This window comes from Nerophis ophidion, linkage group LG21 (genome assembly GCF_033978795.1).
Source record: "Nerophis ophidion isolate RoL-2023_Sa linkage group LG21, RoL_Noph_v1.0, whole genome shotgun sequence".
In the NCBI taxonomy this organism is placed as follows: Eukaryota; Metazoa; Chordata; class Actinopteri; order Syngnathiformes; family Syngnathidae; genus Nerophis; species Nerophis ophidion.
The window spans coordinates 16,140,067-16,159,735 of NC_084631.1; the positions used below are offsets into that span (position 1 = coordinate 16,140,067).

The 19,669-nt window shown below is 38.3% G+C and overlaps 1 protein-coding gene across 1 annotated transcript in view; it reads left to right on the forward strand.

The window, feature by feature from the left end:
* The first annotated feature begins 5,684 nt into the window (after positions 1 to 5,684).
* The window catches only part of sdc2 (syndecan 2), a 127,212-nt gene continuing 113,227 nt past the window's right edge, over positions 5,685 to 19,669 (forward strand). The window contains exon 1 of the mRNA XM_061882057.1: positions 5,685 to 6,056. Coding sequence (XP_061738041.1) covers positions 5,997 to 6,056 — 60 coding nt within the window. The 5' untranslated portion in view covers positions 5,685 to 5,996. The remainder of the gene's footprint in view (positions 6,057 to 19,669) is intronic.

Below are 19,669 nucleotides of genomic sequence, written 5' to 3' on the forward strand. Positions count from 1 at the left end.
GTTTATTGAGTGTTGTTAAAAGAAACTGGGATGTAACACAGTGGTGAACATGCCCTTTCCCAACTACTTTGTCACGTGTTGCAGCCTTGAAATTCTAAGTTAATTATTATTTGCAAAAAAAAATAAAGTTTATGAGTTTGAACATCAAATATGTTGCCTTTGTAGCATATTCAACTGAATACGGGTTGAAAAGGTTTTGCAAATCATTGTACTCCGTTTATATTTACATCTAACACAATTTCCCAACTCATATGGAAACGGGGTTTGTAGAATATCAACTTTTGCAAAGCTGTGTCATCAACATTCACAAGTATAAAACTACTTTTAGTAATAATTTCTTACTTCAAGCATGAAAAAAAAAATCACGATGCCGAGCGCATGTCATTATGTCAAGATAATGGCACTAGCATTTACTTAATTTAAGAATATTTTTCAACATATTGAGCAAAAACGTCCAATTTTTTTTCTACCAAGTGCACTTTTTATTAGTGAGAATGTACTTATTTTAAGGTATTTTTGGGTTCACTGAGGTTAGCTAATTTTACTTGTTTTGGAAAGTCTTGACAGGCTGAATTTTCTTGTTTTATTGGCAGATAATTTATCTTAGTTCAAATAAAATACCCCTCATTTTTGTATTTTCTTGTTTTTGAACACAGAATTTTTGCATTGAACAAAGTACTAGTAGTATGTTGTAGTGTTTGATTTTCATCATTCCATATTTTCTTCCTCAGAAGTGAGTGATTCCGTATTAAAAATGAAACTGTTTCTGATTACAAATAGTTATTTTCTTGATTTATTTTAGGGTTTTCTTAAAACCAAATAATTGACTATAGTTTTGTGGCATATATGTTATCTGCTTGCTTTTTGTGTTTTCTATGAAATTAAAACAACTGAATGAACATCCTCCAACACTGGTGTTTCCATCATTTTACCAGTGGTTGTACAATTAAAAACAAATTGTGAGAATGGTTGTTTTAATGTAAATGTTGTCGAACATAACTGCACAGATTTAACATTTAGAACTGCTTTGAGTAAGCCGATAAAGCCTGCACGGAAAATCACACCTTTTCTAATGGGACAGTTACAACATTAAGCCTGAAGAAAATCCAAAGGTTTTTAGTCATTTACAAGTATTTTGCCATTCATGCACTGCTCCATTTAATACTCGTTTTGCACCTGTATCCTTGGTTTAACAAGTACTATTGTATGTGGCTTTACAGAGTACGTTCAACTTAGTGCTTGAACAACTTTGCTATTCAAATGTTACCTTAAATTTGGTTTGTACTGCATGCAATTGCATACCTTTTAAAGTTCAATATCATTAAAATATCATATTATCATGTATTCCAAAATTTTTTTTTTTTCAAATAAAGATAAATACTCTTCTTAAATATCTGCTTGACTTATCATTTTGAAACAAATTTTCAATGAAATTGTGCACTGTAAAATTGGCATTAGATTTTACGGTTAAATTCCACCGACTGAGGGTTTTTGTTTTTTTTTACCATAAAATTAACTTCGGTACTGTTTTTTTTTTCCATATACAGTAAGACACTAACATGAAATAAAACATTAAAACAACAAGATTTTACGGTAAAAAACAAACAAACAACTGGCTGCTCTGTTGCTTGAATTTCACTAGTAAAAACAGTGGTATAGTTTCTCCATTCCCTTCCATTTATTCAAAAAACCCCCAATGCTTTTACTGTAAAATTGTGGTGACTGAGCAGCCAGTTTTTAAAGTAAAATTAGATCTTTTTTTTGCAGCTTGTGTAAAAAAAAATATATCGTGGCCTCGTGGTCAGAGTGCTCGCCCTGAGATTGGTAGGTTGCGCGTTCAAAACCCGGCCAAATCATACCAAAGACTATACAAATGGGAGTCATTACCTCCCTGCTTGAACTTCAGCATCAAGGATTGGAATTGGCGGTTGAATCACCAAAATAATTCAGGGTTCGTGGCTACCGCTGCTGCTCACTGCTCCCCTCACCTCCCAAGGGGGGGGATCCAGGGTTATGGGTCGAATGCAGAAGATAATTTCATCACACCTAGCGTGTGTGTGACAATCTCCATTGGCCTGCCAACTCCCCTGACCTGAACCTCATAGAGAATTTGAGGGGTTATTGTGAAGAAGATGCTGAAAGACACCAGGCCCAATAATGCAAATGAGCTAAAGGCCGCTTTTGAAGCATCCTGGGCATCCATAACATTCAAGCAATGCCACAGGCCGATTGCCTCCATGCCACGCCGTATTGATGCAGTAATCCGTGCAAAAGGATTCCCAACCAAGTACTGAGTGCATTAATTGACATTTTCAAATGTTTGATTTTGTTTTGCTGTTATAAATCTTTTTTTTTTTGGTCTGAGGAAATATTCTAATTTTTTGAGAAAGGATTATAGAGTTTTCTAAAGCTGTATGCCATAATCAGCAATATTGAAATAATAAAAGGCTTGCAATATTTCAGTTGATGTGTATTGAATTCAGAATGTATGACATTTTCATGTTTTAGTTGCATTACAGAAAATAAAGGACTTTATCACAATATTCACAATTTTCTGAGACAGTCCTATATATATATATATATATATATATATTACTCATTTTTAAACTCGGCCCTCTGAGGGCAACCATAAATGCGATGTGGCCCTCAATAAAAAGGATTTTGACACCCATTTTCTATACGGTATACTAATTTTAACTTTTTAACGAACAAAATAGGCTAATATTATCTAAACAATTATTATTGTGACTTTAGTTATTGGAGTAGTACCATGCTGGTGTTTTCCATGACTATATCAAACAACATGCTACAAAATAAATGTTGTAATGAGCAAAAACCATTAGGGGGCACAGTGGGTGTATTTATGCGTAGGGGTGAGCACCCACCAGCAGGGGGTGGCTTTGTTCATAAAGTTTTCAACTGGCTTGGGACAAAAAAAAACCCAAAAAAAACCAGATCGCTCCTATAATGTGAAAAACTGTGTGCTACCAGTCATTGGGTTGTGTGTGAACAAAAACACACTATGTAATTTACAATTACTTTTGTTACATGCAAAAAATAAAAAATGAAAATACAGCTCTACTTCTTCAATTAAGTAAAATGTGCAATCTCAAGAGTATTTACAACCAGAAGATAGAGGTGTTGAATACAAACTATTGCATGTAACTGTGTTACTGTTCACATCATATTAAGAAATGTTGTGCGCTCTTTAACAAATTGACGCAAAGAGAGAGGGAGAGAGAGAGAGCTGTGCAAGTTTGACTAGAGGGAATTTAGTCTCTTTTTTGAGATTCCTCACGTTTGGTTCGGCTCTTATAGAAGAGCCGTGTCTTTATTTCTCAATTGTAGCCTAGGGTTATATACAGTGGTGGTCAAAAGTGTACATACACTTGTAAAGAACATAATGTCATGGCTGGCTTGAGTTTCCAATAATTTCTACAACTCTTATTTTTTTGTGATAGATTGATTGCATACTTGTTGGTCACAAAAAAACATACATGAGGTTTGGTTCTTTTATGAATTTATTATGGGTCTACTGGAAATGCGACCAAATCTGCTGGGTCAAAAGTATACATACAGCATTGTTAATATTTGCTCACATGTCCCTTGGCAAGTTTCACTGCAATAAGGCGCTTTTGGTAGCCATCCACAAGTTTCTGGTTGAATTTTTGACCACTCGTCTTGGCAAAATTGGCGCAGTTCAGCTAAATTTGTTGGTTTTCTGACATGGACTTGTTTCTTCAGCATTGTCCACATGGTTAAGTCAGGAGTTTGGGAAGGCCCTTCTAAAACCTTCATTCTAGCCTGATTTAGCCATTCCTTTACCACTTTTGAAATGTGTTTGGGGTCATTGTCCTGTTGGAAGACCCAACCTCCGGGCTGATGATTTTAGGTTTTCCTGAAGGATTTGGAGCTAATCATCCTTTAAAGCACCAGTTCCATTGGCAGAAAAACAGGCCCAGAGCATAATACTACCACCACCATGCTTGACGATAGGTATGGTGTTCCTGGGGTTAAAGGCCTCACCTTATCTCCTTCGAGCATATTGCTGGGTATTGTGGCTAAACAGCTAATGTTTTGTTTCATCTGGAATCACATGGACAAAGATAAGACTTTCTGGAGGAAAGTTCTTTGGTCAGATGAAACAAACAAACTAACTTTTGACCCTGCAGATTTGGTCACATTTTCATTAGACACATAATAAATTCATATATAACCAAACTTCATGAATGTTTTTTTGCGACCAACAATTATGTGCTCTAATCACTCTATCACAAAAAAACAAGAGTTGTAGAATGTATTGGAAACTCAGGAGAGCCATGACATTACGTTCTTTACAAGTGTATGTAAACATTTGACCAGGACTGTATGGACTTAACACAAAAAGGTGAAATAACTGAAAATATTTTTACATTCTAACTTCTTCAAAATAGCCACCCTTTGCTCTGATTACTTTTTCGCACACTCTTGGCCTTGTCTTGAGCTTCAAGAGGTAGTCACCTGATATTATTTTCATTTCACAGGTGCGCTTGAAGCTCATTGAGAGAATGCCAAGAGTGTGCAAAGCAGTAATCAGAGCAAAGGCTGCCTATTTTTAATATAATTATAACTGCATGCAGTACATGTCTTTCTTTTCCTGTCAAAAGAAAAAAAAAGAAAAAAACTACTAAATCAGTGTTTTTCAACCTTTTTTGAGGCAAGGCACATTTTTTTCATTAAAAAATACGGAGGCACACCACCGGCAGAAAATGTTTTAAAATTAAACTCCACCAGGTCGTCATGACGTATTTTGAGTTTGTTAGTGTTTTCCTGTGTGTAGTGCTTTAGTTATTGTCTTGCGCTGTTATTTGGTGCTAGCGGGGGTGTATAATATAGGCTGGAATAGTCATGGATGCAAAGGATTCTGGGTATTTGTTGTGTTGTGTTTATGTTGTATTACTGTGAGTATGTTCTCCCGAAATGTGTTTGTCATTCTTGTTTGGTGTGGCTTCACAGTGTGGCGCATATTAGTAAGAGTGTTAAAGTTGTTTATACAACAACCATCAATGTACTCTGTGTCACCCAGTATGCCTTGCAGTCGTGTGTGTGTGCCTGCGGAAGCCAAATACATCACGTTGCTGGACTGGCAATCAATTTGTACATGTTGTAGAAGGCGTTAAAGGCAATGGCTTCATAGCATGCCGTTATTCTTGTTAACTGGGTGACCGCCAGCAGATATTCGTGAGAATGTTTGTGGCTCCTATTGTCTTCTTCGCTTTGCGACACGGGTCAAATTAGCTCTTTGAGTGGTAAAAGTTGCCGAACCCTTAACTATGAATATTAAATATTTCCGAATGGTTCAAACGCCACCCGCCCGAATCTATTTAAAATCGTATTTTTTCGTCATGTCACCAGCCCGACCCGCGGATGCAATGACACGCATCTATAAACTACTTTATTGATGCATATTATTTACAGGCTTTCACGAATCATTCAAAATGAAGTAGCAGGCCAGATCTTGAGTTTGACACCTATTACCAGAGTTTGCAACATTTACAACATATTTGAACAACATATATTTGGGGGCAGGGAGGAAGACGAAAGCTATTGACTCTTTTGGTATTTGGATCGATCCGCCCACCTCGGCTGAAAATCGGCTCTTTCGAGTCACTCCCAAAAACCTACTCTTTCACGTAAGGCGCACAGTGCGAGCGACGAGAGGTTTGTGGAGTGTACTTCACAACCGCGCGGCGGGCTGCGAATCGGATTCCTGCTTTATTTCCCACCTCCTTTCTCTCTCGATTGTCCGCCAGACCAACTGGAAAGAAAGAAAGGAGCACCTCGGAGAATGAGAAGGTGGTGAAGAGAAGAAAACAAACAAACAAACAAACAAACAAAAAAAACAAGGTTGCGGGGGTCCTGCGGGAGACGCGACGGGAGTTTGGAGGCAGGCTTGTAAAGCCCAGCGGAGGAAGGAACGAGAAGAAGACGACATTTAGCGACAAAAACACGGAATAATGAGAAACCTTTGCTTCATTTTGACCCTCGGCTTGGCCGTGTACCTCTCCGGGGAAAGGGTGAGTTTGCACAGGTCAACTCTTTAAAGGCTTTGTTTTGATTTAGTAACTCGTGTATAATCTCCCAAAACACTCATTTCACTCTGAATAATCAATTTGGCATTTTTATTTATTATTTTTTTTATTTTTATTATTTTATTTTCTTACAACAGAAACAAAACTACGTCGTGATTAAAATGTGACGTCACGAAGGAGCACAACACAATTGTCAAAGTATTGTTGTTTACAGGCTGCCCATAAAATTAGGGACACGTGCCTTGTCAGCTATGATTGACAAGCACCTCTCGTCTCATTATTAATGACAGGACGCAAAGCTGAACATATTTCTTAGTTTTACCTTTATAAGTATACAGTTTGGAATGTCATTTGGTTTGAACATTACTGTACTCTGTACTCTGTGTGTGTGCAGTGACATATTTTGGCCCCTGTCATTACTGACCTCCCCCCCTGTCCCCCGGGTTTTGTCCCCCGTGCCCGGTCCTCCGCCAGAGCTGGTGGTCCAATTAGCTCAATCGACAGTACCCTTTTAATGACTTTGTTGTATTCGCTCACGTGCGCGCTCATCTTTGACCCCGGCCGGGGTGCTCAGGTCCTGACAAGGCCTTCCATTGTGCCGCCGCTGCACCCGTGAAAGATTTGATGCGGTATTGGATTTCATGCGCACACAAGCTTGTTTATGTGACGAAAACACGCGGCGTCTTGGAAATAAATCACGTCCGCTTTAACCCAGGGGGTGCCAAACGTACGGGCCCGCAAAATAAGTTGAAGGATAACGTGAGCTGCAAATTTTTTAATGAAAGAAACTGCTGTTCTAAATGTGTCCACTGGATGTCGCAGTAGCAATTCAAGTGTTACCCACGTCACGCCTGACACTGTTTTAAAGATGATGTGTCAGCTGACTTCAAGCGCCCTCTGGATTGGGTGCCGCTACTCCAGTCAGCATGGATTGTGGCTGGCAACAGACTAATGCTGTAGCAACACACAATACCTCTTTGTATTGGAAATTATCCACTTAACAGATACAAATAACAAAACAGTAAAATGCAACATGACCATCATTTTGCTAGTTAGATTTCCATGAAGCGCTCGCAGTTTTGTTGACGGCACGATGTGCACCCTGAACTCCATTGTAAAAATGTGTGTTTCTACATTTGTTGTTTGTTCTATTTCATTTTGATTGAATCTTCCATGTTCACATTGGTTTACTTTGTAGTTATGTTACCTTCGGTTGCTATTTGCAATTTTCCAGAGGGAATTATCCTGAAGGAATCAGTTATGTACTATCTATCTATCTATCTATCCATCTATCTATCTATCTATCTATCTATCTATCTATCTATCTATCTATCTATCTATCTATCTATCTATCTATCTATCTATCTATCTATCTATCTATCTATCTATCTATCTATCTATCTATCTATCTATCTACTTACCTACCTACCTACCTACCTACCTACCTTTAATTGGGCTATTATGGTGTCATTTTGATCATTGTTTTGATATGGTAAATGGGTTGTACTTGTATAGCGCTTTTCTACCTTTTTTTTAAGGAACTCAAAGCTCTTTGACACTATTTCCACATTCACCCATTCACACACAAATTCACACACTGATGGCGGGAGCTGCCATGCAAGGCGCTAACCGGGACCCATCAGGAGCGAGGGTTGAGTGTTTTGTTTAAGGACACAACGGATGTGACTAGGACGGTAGAAGGTGGTGATTGAACCAGGAACCACTCTCCCAACTGTGCCATGCCATGTTGATCATATTATAATTGCAATATTTGTATGATGGTAAATGAATGTGTTGTGGCAGTTGTGGATGTCACCAATGTGGCTGTTTGAGGAAACACTCGGTTGCTTTTCCAAACACGTCTTTAATGAACTGCCAACATGATAATACTGAACAGGAAGTGCTTAATGTTTAATGGCTTTGTAAAAACACAGAGACATTGTCTAAGTTCATGGTGCTTTGGAAACGGCAGCAATTGTTTGCTCAGAGTTTTCTACAAACTTAAAATGTTTTGCCAAGAAGATTATTTTTCATGTGTACATTTTCTGAATATGCCTGTTCTATTTTTGGCCAAAGAAAACTATTTTGCAGTTGTCTTTACTTTTAGGTTATCATGCCATGATTTTACTTGTCCGGCCCTCGTGGCAATAGATTTTCCTCCATGCGGCCTCTGGTATAAAATGAGTTTGACACCCCTGCATTAACCTAATCAGTATCCCCTAGAGGCCTCGTCGCCACTTGACATGTGACATTGATTCTCAAGTGGCGCTGGTGTGGATGAGCGCGAGATAACCTGCTTCAGGCTCGTTGGTCTGTGTTTTAATTCGGTTGCAATAAATCAAGGGTGCCCATTAACTCCATCGTGAGCTACCGGTTGATCGCGTAGGGTTGCCAGCCAGGCGTTCAAAATATGGACCTAAAAATTAGCGATCATCAATCTTCACCAAGACGTCACTTTTCTCTTGATTGACATTTATTATTAAGAAACAATTACCGACAGCAAGGCGAGAAAAACTTTTTATTTCAACAGACTCTTATTTCAACTGAGTTTCGACCCGCCGTCGAAACTAAAGACCGACTGCACATTTCCTGTCTTCGCAATAAAAGCGCTGCTTCATCCTGCCCGCGCCAACAAAATAAGAGTCTCAGAAAGCCAAGCTTCTGGTCAATTTTTTGACCACCCTTCTTGACAAAATTAGTACAGTTCAGCTAAATGTCTTGGTTTTCTGACATGGACTTGTTTCTTCAGCATTGTCCACACATATAAGTCAGGACTTTGGGAAGGCCATTCTAAAATGTTGATTCTAGCCTGATTTATCCATTTCTTTACCACTTTGGACGTGCATTTGGGGTCATTGGACGGCGTGGCGCAGTGGGAGAGTGGCCGTGCGCAACCCGAGGGTCCCTGGTTCAAATCCCACCTAGTACCAACCTCGTCACGTCCGTTGTGTCCTGAGCAAGACACTTCACCCTTGCTCCTGATGGGTGCTGGTTGGCGCCTTGCATGGCAGCTCCCTCCATCAGTGTGTGAATGTGTGTGTGAATGGGTAAATGTGGAAGTAGTGTCAAAGCGCTTTGAGTACCTTGAAGGTAGAAAAGCGCTATACAAGTACAAACCATTGTCCTGTTGGAACACCCAACTGCGCCCAAGACCCAACCTCCGGGCTGATAAGTTTAGGTTTTCTTGAAGAGATTTGGAGGTAATCCTCCTTTTTCATTGTCCCATTTACTCTCTGTAAAGCACCAGTCCCATTGGCAGCAAAACAGGCCCAGAGCACAATACTACCACCAACATGCTTTACGGTAGGGATGGTGTTCCTGGAATTAAAAGCCTCACCTTTTCTCCTCCAAACATATTGCTGGGCATTGTGGCCAAACAGCTCAATTTTTGTTTCATCTGACATCACATGGACAAATTCATAATAATAAATTCATAAAAAAACAACAAACTTTATGAATGATTTTTGTGACCAACATGTATGTGCTCCAATCACTCTATCATAAAAAAATAAGAGTTGTAGAAATTATTGGAAACTCAAGACAGCCATAACGTTATGTTCTTTTAAAGTGTATATAAACTTTGGACTACGACTATATGTCTAAGTCTAAGTCTAAACATGCTTGTTTTATCATTAAACAACTTTAACTTGATAACAACAATGTCTCTTTCATAAAAAAATTAATATAAATTATATATCTATATATGTGGGCTTCACGGTGGCAGAGGGGTTAGTGCGTCTGCCTCACAATATGAAGGTCCTGCAGTCCTGGGTTCAAATCCAGGCTCGGGATCTTTCTGTGTGGAGTTTGCATGTTCTCCCCGTGAATGCGTGGGTTCCCTCCGGGTACTCCGGCTTCCTCCCACTTCCAAAGACATGCACCTGGGGATAGGTTGATTGGCAACACTAAATTGGCCCTAGTGTGTGAATGTGAGTTTAAATGTTGTCTGTCTATCTGTGTTGGCCCTGCGATGAGGTGGCGACTTGTCCAGGGTGTACCCCGCCTTCCGCCCGATTGTAGCTGAGATAGGCGCCAGCGCCCCCCCGCGACCCCAAAAGGGAATAAGCGGTAGGAGATGGATGGGTGGATGGATATATATATGTATATATATGAATGAGGTAGATCCCTTTGACTTGGTCAATTTGAAAGTTTGGTAATTTAACCCCCAATTCCAACCATTGATGCTGAGTGCCAAACAGGGAGGTAATGGGTCTAACTTTTATAGTCTTTGGATGTAATTGACCCAGAAAAAAGCGTCAGAAAAAACCTACTCTCCCCAAATTTTCGTTTGATACCGTCACACATCACGGCATTATTGTGAAGATTTAGAAATGGCAAAACCGTGCAACATCTCTAATACCCTACTAGGTATCGACAGTATCGACATCTGGATCGATCACCCCGACTTTACTTCAAAGCTTTAGCGGTTCGCTTCTTGTGTCGTCCTGCTTTGTGTGTGTGTGTGTGTACATTGCTTAGCCATTCCTTACTTTATTACTTGGAAGAACCTTGGTTTATTGTTCGCCATGGCGGTGAGGATTAGTATCTTAGAAGCGGCTTTGCACTGTGGATAGACAACACGTTCGTGGCCACGGTGCATACACAGGTCAATATCGTACCTTTTGCCATCTAGCGGCTGTTTTTTTATTTTTTTGTCTTGATATTTGAATTTCAGACCAATTAAGCACAATTGGATCATTTTGCACAGCACACCTGATGATCTCTCTTGGCACACAAATGTGCCACGGCGCAGTGGTTGGTTAATCACTTTGTACAGTGGTGGCCCAAAAGTTTGGAAGAGACCAACGTTTGATCTTTCAATAACTACTTACTAAGTATTTTTAAGGTCACATTCCACATGTGTGTTGTGTATGGACCAAAAAAAATAATAAATTTTTGCGGGCTTCACACAAATGCAAAAATGATGGAACAAAGTTATTGAAGTCATTCTCAAACTGTTGAGCCATGAATCAAGACCGGGTCCCTCTATCAGTGGTGTGTTTCTTTGAACGTGGTAAATGATTGTGGTGTGAGTGTATCAGTACAGTTTAGTACGTACCTCGGTATTAAGGTCACAGTGTGGATTGTTTTCGGCACAGTGACGGATTAAAATGCCCAAACAATAATCTGCTTAGCATTTAAGATTTAATGATTTTTAAAAAAATGAAACAAGGTCGCTTATTCTTCAAAAATTATCTTACAAAATACACAAATTATACATATATATATATATATATATATATATATATATATATATATATATATATATATATATATATATATATATATATATATAGCAGCGTACAGAAAAATTGAAGTATGCGGGGGCCACTTTGTTACATTTTGTACATAAAAGGTAGGTCAGTATATGGTATTACGGTATAAACTTAATGAGCTTTGCTTTATAGGTGACAAAGAAAATGTGTTTAATATATAATAATACATCTAATTTCTATTACATTTTTTAAATTTTGGATCATGATGAGGACCTGAAAAATGCCCTTGGGTCACACTTTGTACCCCTGCCTTGTTTACTGCAATTTTGTTTTAGTTCAACAATGCAGTTAGTTATAGCGGATTAAAGTTTTGTTGGGGTGTAGCACAGCTTGAAACGGTCGTGACCCCAGGATGTAGAGACGACAGGCAAAGTTCAGCTAAAATGTACATGACAATAAACAAAAAAATAATGCAGCAGGGAAGAACAAATTGGCAATCAAGAACATGTGTGTCCTGTAGGGATGTAAAAATATTTTGAATGCATTATTATTATTGAATGATTATTATTTTTACCAATTCTTCATTGATTAAAAAGAATAAATATGGTTTGCCACTCAGGCAAACCATATTGATGTAGGTACACATATCTTCTCTTGTTGCCTTATTCCTTTTTGACTTTATTAAATGTTTGAATAGAATGTTATTGAAATAAACCAGTTTTCTTTTAAGTAATATAGAAATGTATAACAGCTGTTTATTTTATGGAGGATTGTAGTTAATAATAAAACTGGCACCCGATGTCATTAAACAGTGTTGATTTTAAATCAATGTATGCTGAATCAAAATCGTTACTCCCAAGAATCAAATCGAATCATCCATCCATCCATTTTCTACCGCTTATTCCCTTTCGGGGTCGCGGGGGGCGCTGGCGCCTATCTCAGCTACAATCGGGCGGAAGGCGGGATATATTCACAGCCCCAGTGTCCTGATTGCCAATCAGGGACAGGTGAGGAAAGCCTGCGCACGGACTGGAAAGGTAGTGGCAAACAGGTGTTGGACAGGAAATGAAACACAATACCAGAAAGCAATAATACTTATCATGAGAGATCATGAAAAACTTAAGTGCAGCATTAATTGTTCTAATAATCCAGAAAGGTTCATTAGGTCTTCAAAAAAATTATGCAATGTGTTATTCCTATAGCCAGACCCGTGTGTTTATTTCCTGACGGTTTCAGCTGCAATTGTTGCCTTCCTCAGAGGTTGTCACATCACGAGACAACCGCTGAAACCGTCGGGTACGGAAATAAAACACGGGTCTGGCTATAAGAATAACAACTTGCATTTATAGTTCTATATTGTTTAAAAAAAAATCAGTCTCAGCCTGGGCCCTTGGAGAGGGGGTCCAGATTGAGGCCAAAGAAAAAAACACTAAAAACCTCATAGCCATAGCACACATAAAAATGTGTAAAAGAGGGAAACATCAAAGAACACATAGGACAGCGGTTCTAAAATGGGGGTACGCGTACCCCTGGGTACATGAGATTTTTTTCAAGAATATTCTAAAAATAGCAACAATTCAGAAATCCTTTATAAATATATTTTTTGAATAATACTTGAACAAAATATGAATGTAAGTTCATAAACTGTGAAAAGAAATGCAACAATGCAATATTCAGTGTTGACAGCTAGATTTTTTGTGGACATGTTCCATAAATATTGATGTTAAAGATTTATTTTTTTGTGAAGAAATGTTTAGAATTAAATTCATGAATCCAGATGGATCTCTATTACAATCCCCAAAGAGGGCACTTTAAGTTGATGATCACTTCTATGTGTAGAAATCTTTATTTATAATTGAATGACTTATTCTTCAACAACTTTTTAGTTATTTGTATATCTTTTTTTCCAAATAGTTCAAGAAAGACCACTATAAATGAGCAATATTTTGCACTGTTATACAATTTAATAAATCAAAAACTGATGACATAGTGCTGTATTTTACTTCTTTATCTCTTTTTTTCAACCAAAAATGCTTTGCCCTGATTAAGGGGTACTTGAATTAAAAAAAATGTTCACAGGGGGTACATCACTGAAAAAAGGTTGAGAACCCCTGACATAGGACATTAAAGACATTAAAATAAAAGAGCTGAGCTGATGCAACCAGCCACTTCTACACACAGCTACAAGAGTAAAACAACAACAACAAAGAAAAAGCATATACACTGTGGAGGCCACTGCGGTGTTCCACGACATCGTCTGCTGGGGTGGTAGGAGCATGGCCAGAGAAAGGAGTAGACCCAACAAAGCAAACAAGAGACTCCATTATTCAGCCGCCCACCAACTCTCGGCCAGTGTCCAGTCCTTTCTTTTACTCATTTTAATGTGTCCCGATTGGGAACGGGTACTGAAGTGAAGGTTACATCTCGGAAAATATTGATACGGATACCTATCCCGTTACATCCTTAATTCCTGACAGGTGGTTGCTTTCATATTAGTGGCAACATATAAACAGGAACACTGTTAGGAATAATTATAATGAGGACATTGAGTATGGATGAGCATTTGACTAAATGTCGTTGACGGAATACACAGTAAAGTAACAATCTGTCGATTAATAGATTGTGACTGTCTCCCATTAAGAGAGCTGTGTCACAATTTTTTGGAACGGTACAGAGACCACCGAGTATTAGACCAGTTCAATTGGTCCAGGGACACTAAAGTTTTATCTATGGCAGCATTTTGTGGGTTCCATCTTAAACCAAAAAGGCTGATGTGATGTCTTATCTTGGATCAAGTCATGAAGTCACAATCAGTGTCAGTGTTTCCACAGTTGAGTTGTGTGAATAAAGCACAGTCATTAAGGAAGGCTCTGCCAGGAAACAAGACTGACCCAAACTGTTTAGGTGCATGCCACTCATTAAACACTGCGGTCTGTAATTTTGGTCGTGTTTTGAAGGAAGTTCTGGAACGGTTCAAATGTTTTATTTTGGTTTGTGTGTTTTAGTAAATCGCTGGGGAGAGGGCTAAACCAATTTCCACATATTTTCTCACTTATTCAGCATAACGAAGATAGCAATCATTGTGTTGATGACTTCCAGGCTAGCACCATTAACACAAAGCGCTTTATAGATGCTTTAATATTTTAACTAATTTAATTAATATAACGTCCCTCCTCCTCCCACCCCCAAAGACATGCACCTGGGGACAGGTTGATTGGCAACACTAAATTGGCCCTAGTGTGAGCGTGAATGTTGTCTATCTGTGTTGGCCCTGCAATGAGGTGGCAACTTGTCCTGGGTGTACGCCGCCTTCCACTCGACTGCAGCTGGTATCGACTCCAGCCACACCTGCGACCCCGAAAAGGACACGCGGTAGGAAATGGATGGATGGATGGATGGATAACATACCACATTGAACACTCCAAGGTTTCCCTTTTAATGTATCTGATTGGGACGGTGCTCCACGACAAAATATTAGCTGCCACACCCTAAACATTTTTTTTTTTTTTTTAATGGAAAAACTAAATAAACTAATACAGTGTATTACTGCATTATATTTGTGTTTTTTCTCTCCAAAACTGGGATTCGAAGGAAGACATGTTAATTGACAACATCATTTTGTCTAAAGGTCCCACACATTAGAAAAATATGCAATATATTTACTTTCCAAAATATTTTCTCTTCTCTGAATACAGTAAATATTGGATACAAACTATACAGTGTTTATAATGTACTGCGGGGGTCACCAACCTTTTTGAAACCAAGAGCTACTTCTTGGGTACTGATTAATGCGAAGGGCTACCAGTTTGATACACACTTAAATAAATTGCCAGAAATAGACAATTTGCTCAATTTACCTTTAATAAATAAATCTATAAACATAAAAAATGGGTATTTCTGTCTGTCATTCCGTCGTACATTTTTTTTCCTTTTACGGAAGGTTTTTTGTAGAGAATAAATGATGAAAACAACACTTAATTGAACGGTTTAAAAGAAGAGAAAACACGAAAAAAATGAAAATTAAATTTTGAAACATAGTTTATCTTCAATTTCGACTCTTTGAAATTCAAAATTCAACCGAAAAAAATGAAGAGAAAAACAAGCTAATTTGAATCTTTTTGAAAAAATTCAAAAAATAATTTATGGAACATCATTAGTAATTTTTCCTGACTAAGATTAATTTTAGAAATTTGATGACATGTTTTAAATAGGTTAAAATCCACTTTTAATTAAGATTTAAATTTGATTCTACATATTTTCTAGATATGCCAGAATAATTTTTTTTAAATCTTAATCATAATAAATTTGAAGAAATATTTCACAAACATTCTTCGTCGAAAAAACAGAAGCTTAAATGAATAATTAATTTAAAATGTATTTATTATTCTTTACAATAAAAAAATTAAAATACTTCAACATTGGTTTAAATTGTTAGGAAAGAAGAGGAATGAATTTAAAGGTAAAAAGTTATATGTGTTTAAAAATCCTAAGATCATTTTTAAGGTTGTATTTTTTTCTCTAAAATTGTCTTTCTGAAAGTTATAAGAAGCAAAGTAAAAAAAATAAATGCATTTATTTAAACAAGTGAAGACCAAGTCTTTAGAATATTTTCCGGGATTTTCAAATTCTATTTGAGTTTTGTCTCTCTTAGAATTAAAAATGTCGAGCAAAGCGAGACCAGCTTGCTAGGAAATAAATACAATTTAAAAAATATAGTTAGCTCACTGGTAAGTGCTGCTATTTGAGCTATTTTTAGAACAGACCAGCGGGCTACTCATCTGGTCCTTACGGGCTACCTGGTGCCCGCGAGCACCGCGTTGGTGACCCCTGATGTACTGTAATCATAATATTGAATAATAATGCAAATAACCATTTACCAGTTGTATTTATCATTGCTGTAGAATTGTTTACCATTGTACTCTGATTGGAATGTAAATGGTAAATGGATTATACTTGTACAGCACTTTGACACTATTTCCACGTTCACCCATTAACACCGCTGCCATGCGAGGCCCTAACTACGACATAACAAGGATGGCGGAAGCTGGGATTGAACCAGGAACCCTCAAGTAAATAAACAAATAAACGAAACAACTATAATGGACTAAATTCTGGAAGGAAACATTTTACATAATAAATATTAAACATCTTAAAGTGCTTATTTTCACCCATTTGGAAAAAAGAGGTTGGATGTTGTCTTTTTATATGTTGCCATATTATTATTATCACGGCATTTTTGTTCATTCGTCCGCGTGGATGGGCTCATATTGCCCACCTGATTTGAAGCTGAAATATTCCCACAACGGGAAAATTGGCCTTATAATCACCTTTTTGTTCCTATGTGACCAATGTGTACCTTTTTCTCCTACTCACAATCACATCCCTTGATCTAAGCCCGCATCCGGCAAGGAAAACTCAAAAGACCCAAGTAAAGGAAAAAGAAGAAACCTTGAGAAAGTGCCGCAAATGTAAGGACCCCCCTTCCAAGGTGATCGGCTGCAATGGATGTTGAGTCAGTTTGATTATTGAATTGTTAAACTGTGGTACTTGTACCATTAGTGGTACGCGGGTTCCATCTAGTGCATTGCCAAATAATCACTAGATTAAAGTACAGTGTTTATTTTCCTATATTCAAACACAGTGTTACTCTTCAAACGGTGTGTAATGCTACCGTAATTGTAAAATAAAACGTCTGCCTTCTTTTAAATGAATGTTTAGGCCTACTATGCAACTGTATTTAGGTTTTGGTCATTATGTGGGTATTTGTGAAGCTAAGTGTTTTCAGAGGATCCACTGCATTAGTTTCTGTGGGAGTTCAGTCCATCAGGAAGCTCACAGACGGTTGTAGCGAGAATGATATGACAACATGTCCCCATTGTGGGATGAATAAACGTCTATCTAAAAAAAAAAAAAAAGTCTGTCTACAGCAGGGGTGTCAAACATACAGCCCGAGGGCTGGATCAGACTTGCAAACAGGTTTTATTTGGCCCGCGGGATGTGTCCACTGGATGTCGCAACAGCAATTCTTTCTATCTTTGTAGATGATGCTACATATGTACAAAATAAACCACATGATGTTAGTACATCAGCTGAGGAAAATTATCAAACTACATAAACAACAGCCTGTAATTTGATTTTGATATGATTTTTTTCCCTTGATAGACACCAATGAGATAGTTGACTGATGAACATTATCAAATAATTTATTCAGAAAATATAAACGACAAATAAATGATTAATTTCGAAATGTAAGTGTAATAAAAACCAAACAGCATTATGATTTGTACTAGAGATGTCCGATAACATCGAACATCTCTGCGTGCCGGCCCAATCACATAATATCTACGGCTTTTCACGCACACAAGAGAATGCAAGGCATACTTGGTCAACAGCCATACAGGTCACACTGAGGGTGGCCGTATAAACAACTTTAACACTGTTACAAATATGCGCCACACTGTGAACCCACACCAAACAAGACCTCTGTTATGTTTATGTTGTGTTCGGTAAAACATCCGCACCGTAACACAACATAAACACAATAGAACCGATACCCAGAACCCCTTGCAGCATTGACTCTTCCGGGACGCTTAAATATACACCCTCTGCTACCCCCCCCCCCCCCCCCCCACCTCAAATAAGCCCGCACCCCAAACCCCGCCCACCTCAACCTCCTCATGCTCTCTCAGGGAGAGCATGTCCCAAATTCCAAGCTGCTGTTTTGAGGCATGTTAAAAAAAATTATGTGTGACTTCAATAATAAAAATGGCAGTGCCATATGGGCATTTTTTTCCATAACTTGAGTTGATTTATTTTGGAAAACTTTGTTACATTGTTTAGTGCATGCAGCAGGGCATCACAACAAAATTAGGCATAATAATGTGTTAATTCCATGACTGTATATATAGGTATCGGTTGATTTCGGAATCGGTAATTAAGAGTTGGACCATATCGGAATATCTGATATCGGCAAAAAAGCCATTATCGGACATCTGTAATTTGTACATTTGTGTTTGTTCTATTTTTAAACAAAGAAAACCATCTGAAGTTGTCTTTATTTTTAAGTTATCCTGCCGTAATTTAACCAGTGCGGCTCACTTAGGAGTAGATTTTTGTCCATGTTGCCCCCGATCTAAAATTAGTTTGATACCCCTGGTCTAGAGTATATGGACTAGTAGTGTTGTTTCATTGTGAAAGGATTGAAGAAGTAGAATTATTACGGTATTTTTCACACACAAAGCTCTCTGAGCAATTTTCTTAAAGGGACTTGAGAGGTCAGATTGCTGTGATATACTACTCAACTACCCCAAAACAGTCAAAAGGAACAGACTCTCTAAGCCGGAGCTTATCCCTTATGTTATTTCAAGGGTGAACGGGCCAAATACGGAACTGGCGTTTGAAGGGACAGTAAAAAGGTGCATGCTGTGTATTGAGATGGACGCATTATCTCGGTCCCTCAATGGTGTTCAAGTTTCATTTTGCTGGTTTCGTATCTGCTGATTTGGAGGTAATGAGAGCGCTGACCTTCCACTCAACTCACACTTGGCACAAAACACATCTATTCACATCATTTACTTTCAGACGGAGAGGGGACAACACTCCATATTGCATCGACTTATTGGATGGCTGTTTGGATTGAAACGTGTTCCATTCTTCACTGCTCTTAATGTGGTTTTTTTTGCGAAGAGCCTGATGACGCTCTTTCCCGGGTTACTGGACTGAATAAGACACTTGTTTTGTTGGAGAGCATGCTCCTTTCAGTAGCTAAATTAGGTGTGCTCGCGGGAAATGGAATGAAATGTCTTTTTAATGAGAAGGAAAAAAATGGACCTTTTTCTTGTTGTCATTCCGGAGAGTGGAAATATCAGCAGGAAGGAATGTGTAAAAATACAAGAGGACCAGCTAGAAAAGGTTTTTTATTTTTGTACTGATGAAAGCCCACAGTAAAAGAAGCCAGATGCTCAGCTGTGACTGCAGCTTCTTCTCTTGTATATTTAATGATGCTCTTTTATTTTGCATTAACTCAGAACATGTCCCACCTTCCCCAATCCATTATTCTTGTGTTTTATCTGGCTGCTGTTTTTTTCATTTTAATAAATCTGTCACCGACTTTTGAAGGGTCTCGACTTAGTACCCAGCAGCTTCCTACTCGTTGGTGTCTGACCCTACAGGGGGTGCATTCACTGTGCCTTTGCCTGCAAAACCATTACGCAATCTTTAATGGATTCCACAGAAGGCAGAAGGAAGGCTCCTGCTGGACCAGTGAGAGCGCAAGAGCAACCATCCCCTCCGCCACCCTTTTCTTGTTTTGTTTCCATGCCCAAACTGTTGTTTCGTCACTCTGCATGCGCTCGCACAAGTAGACTAACACAGATGCACAAA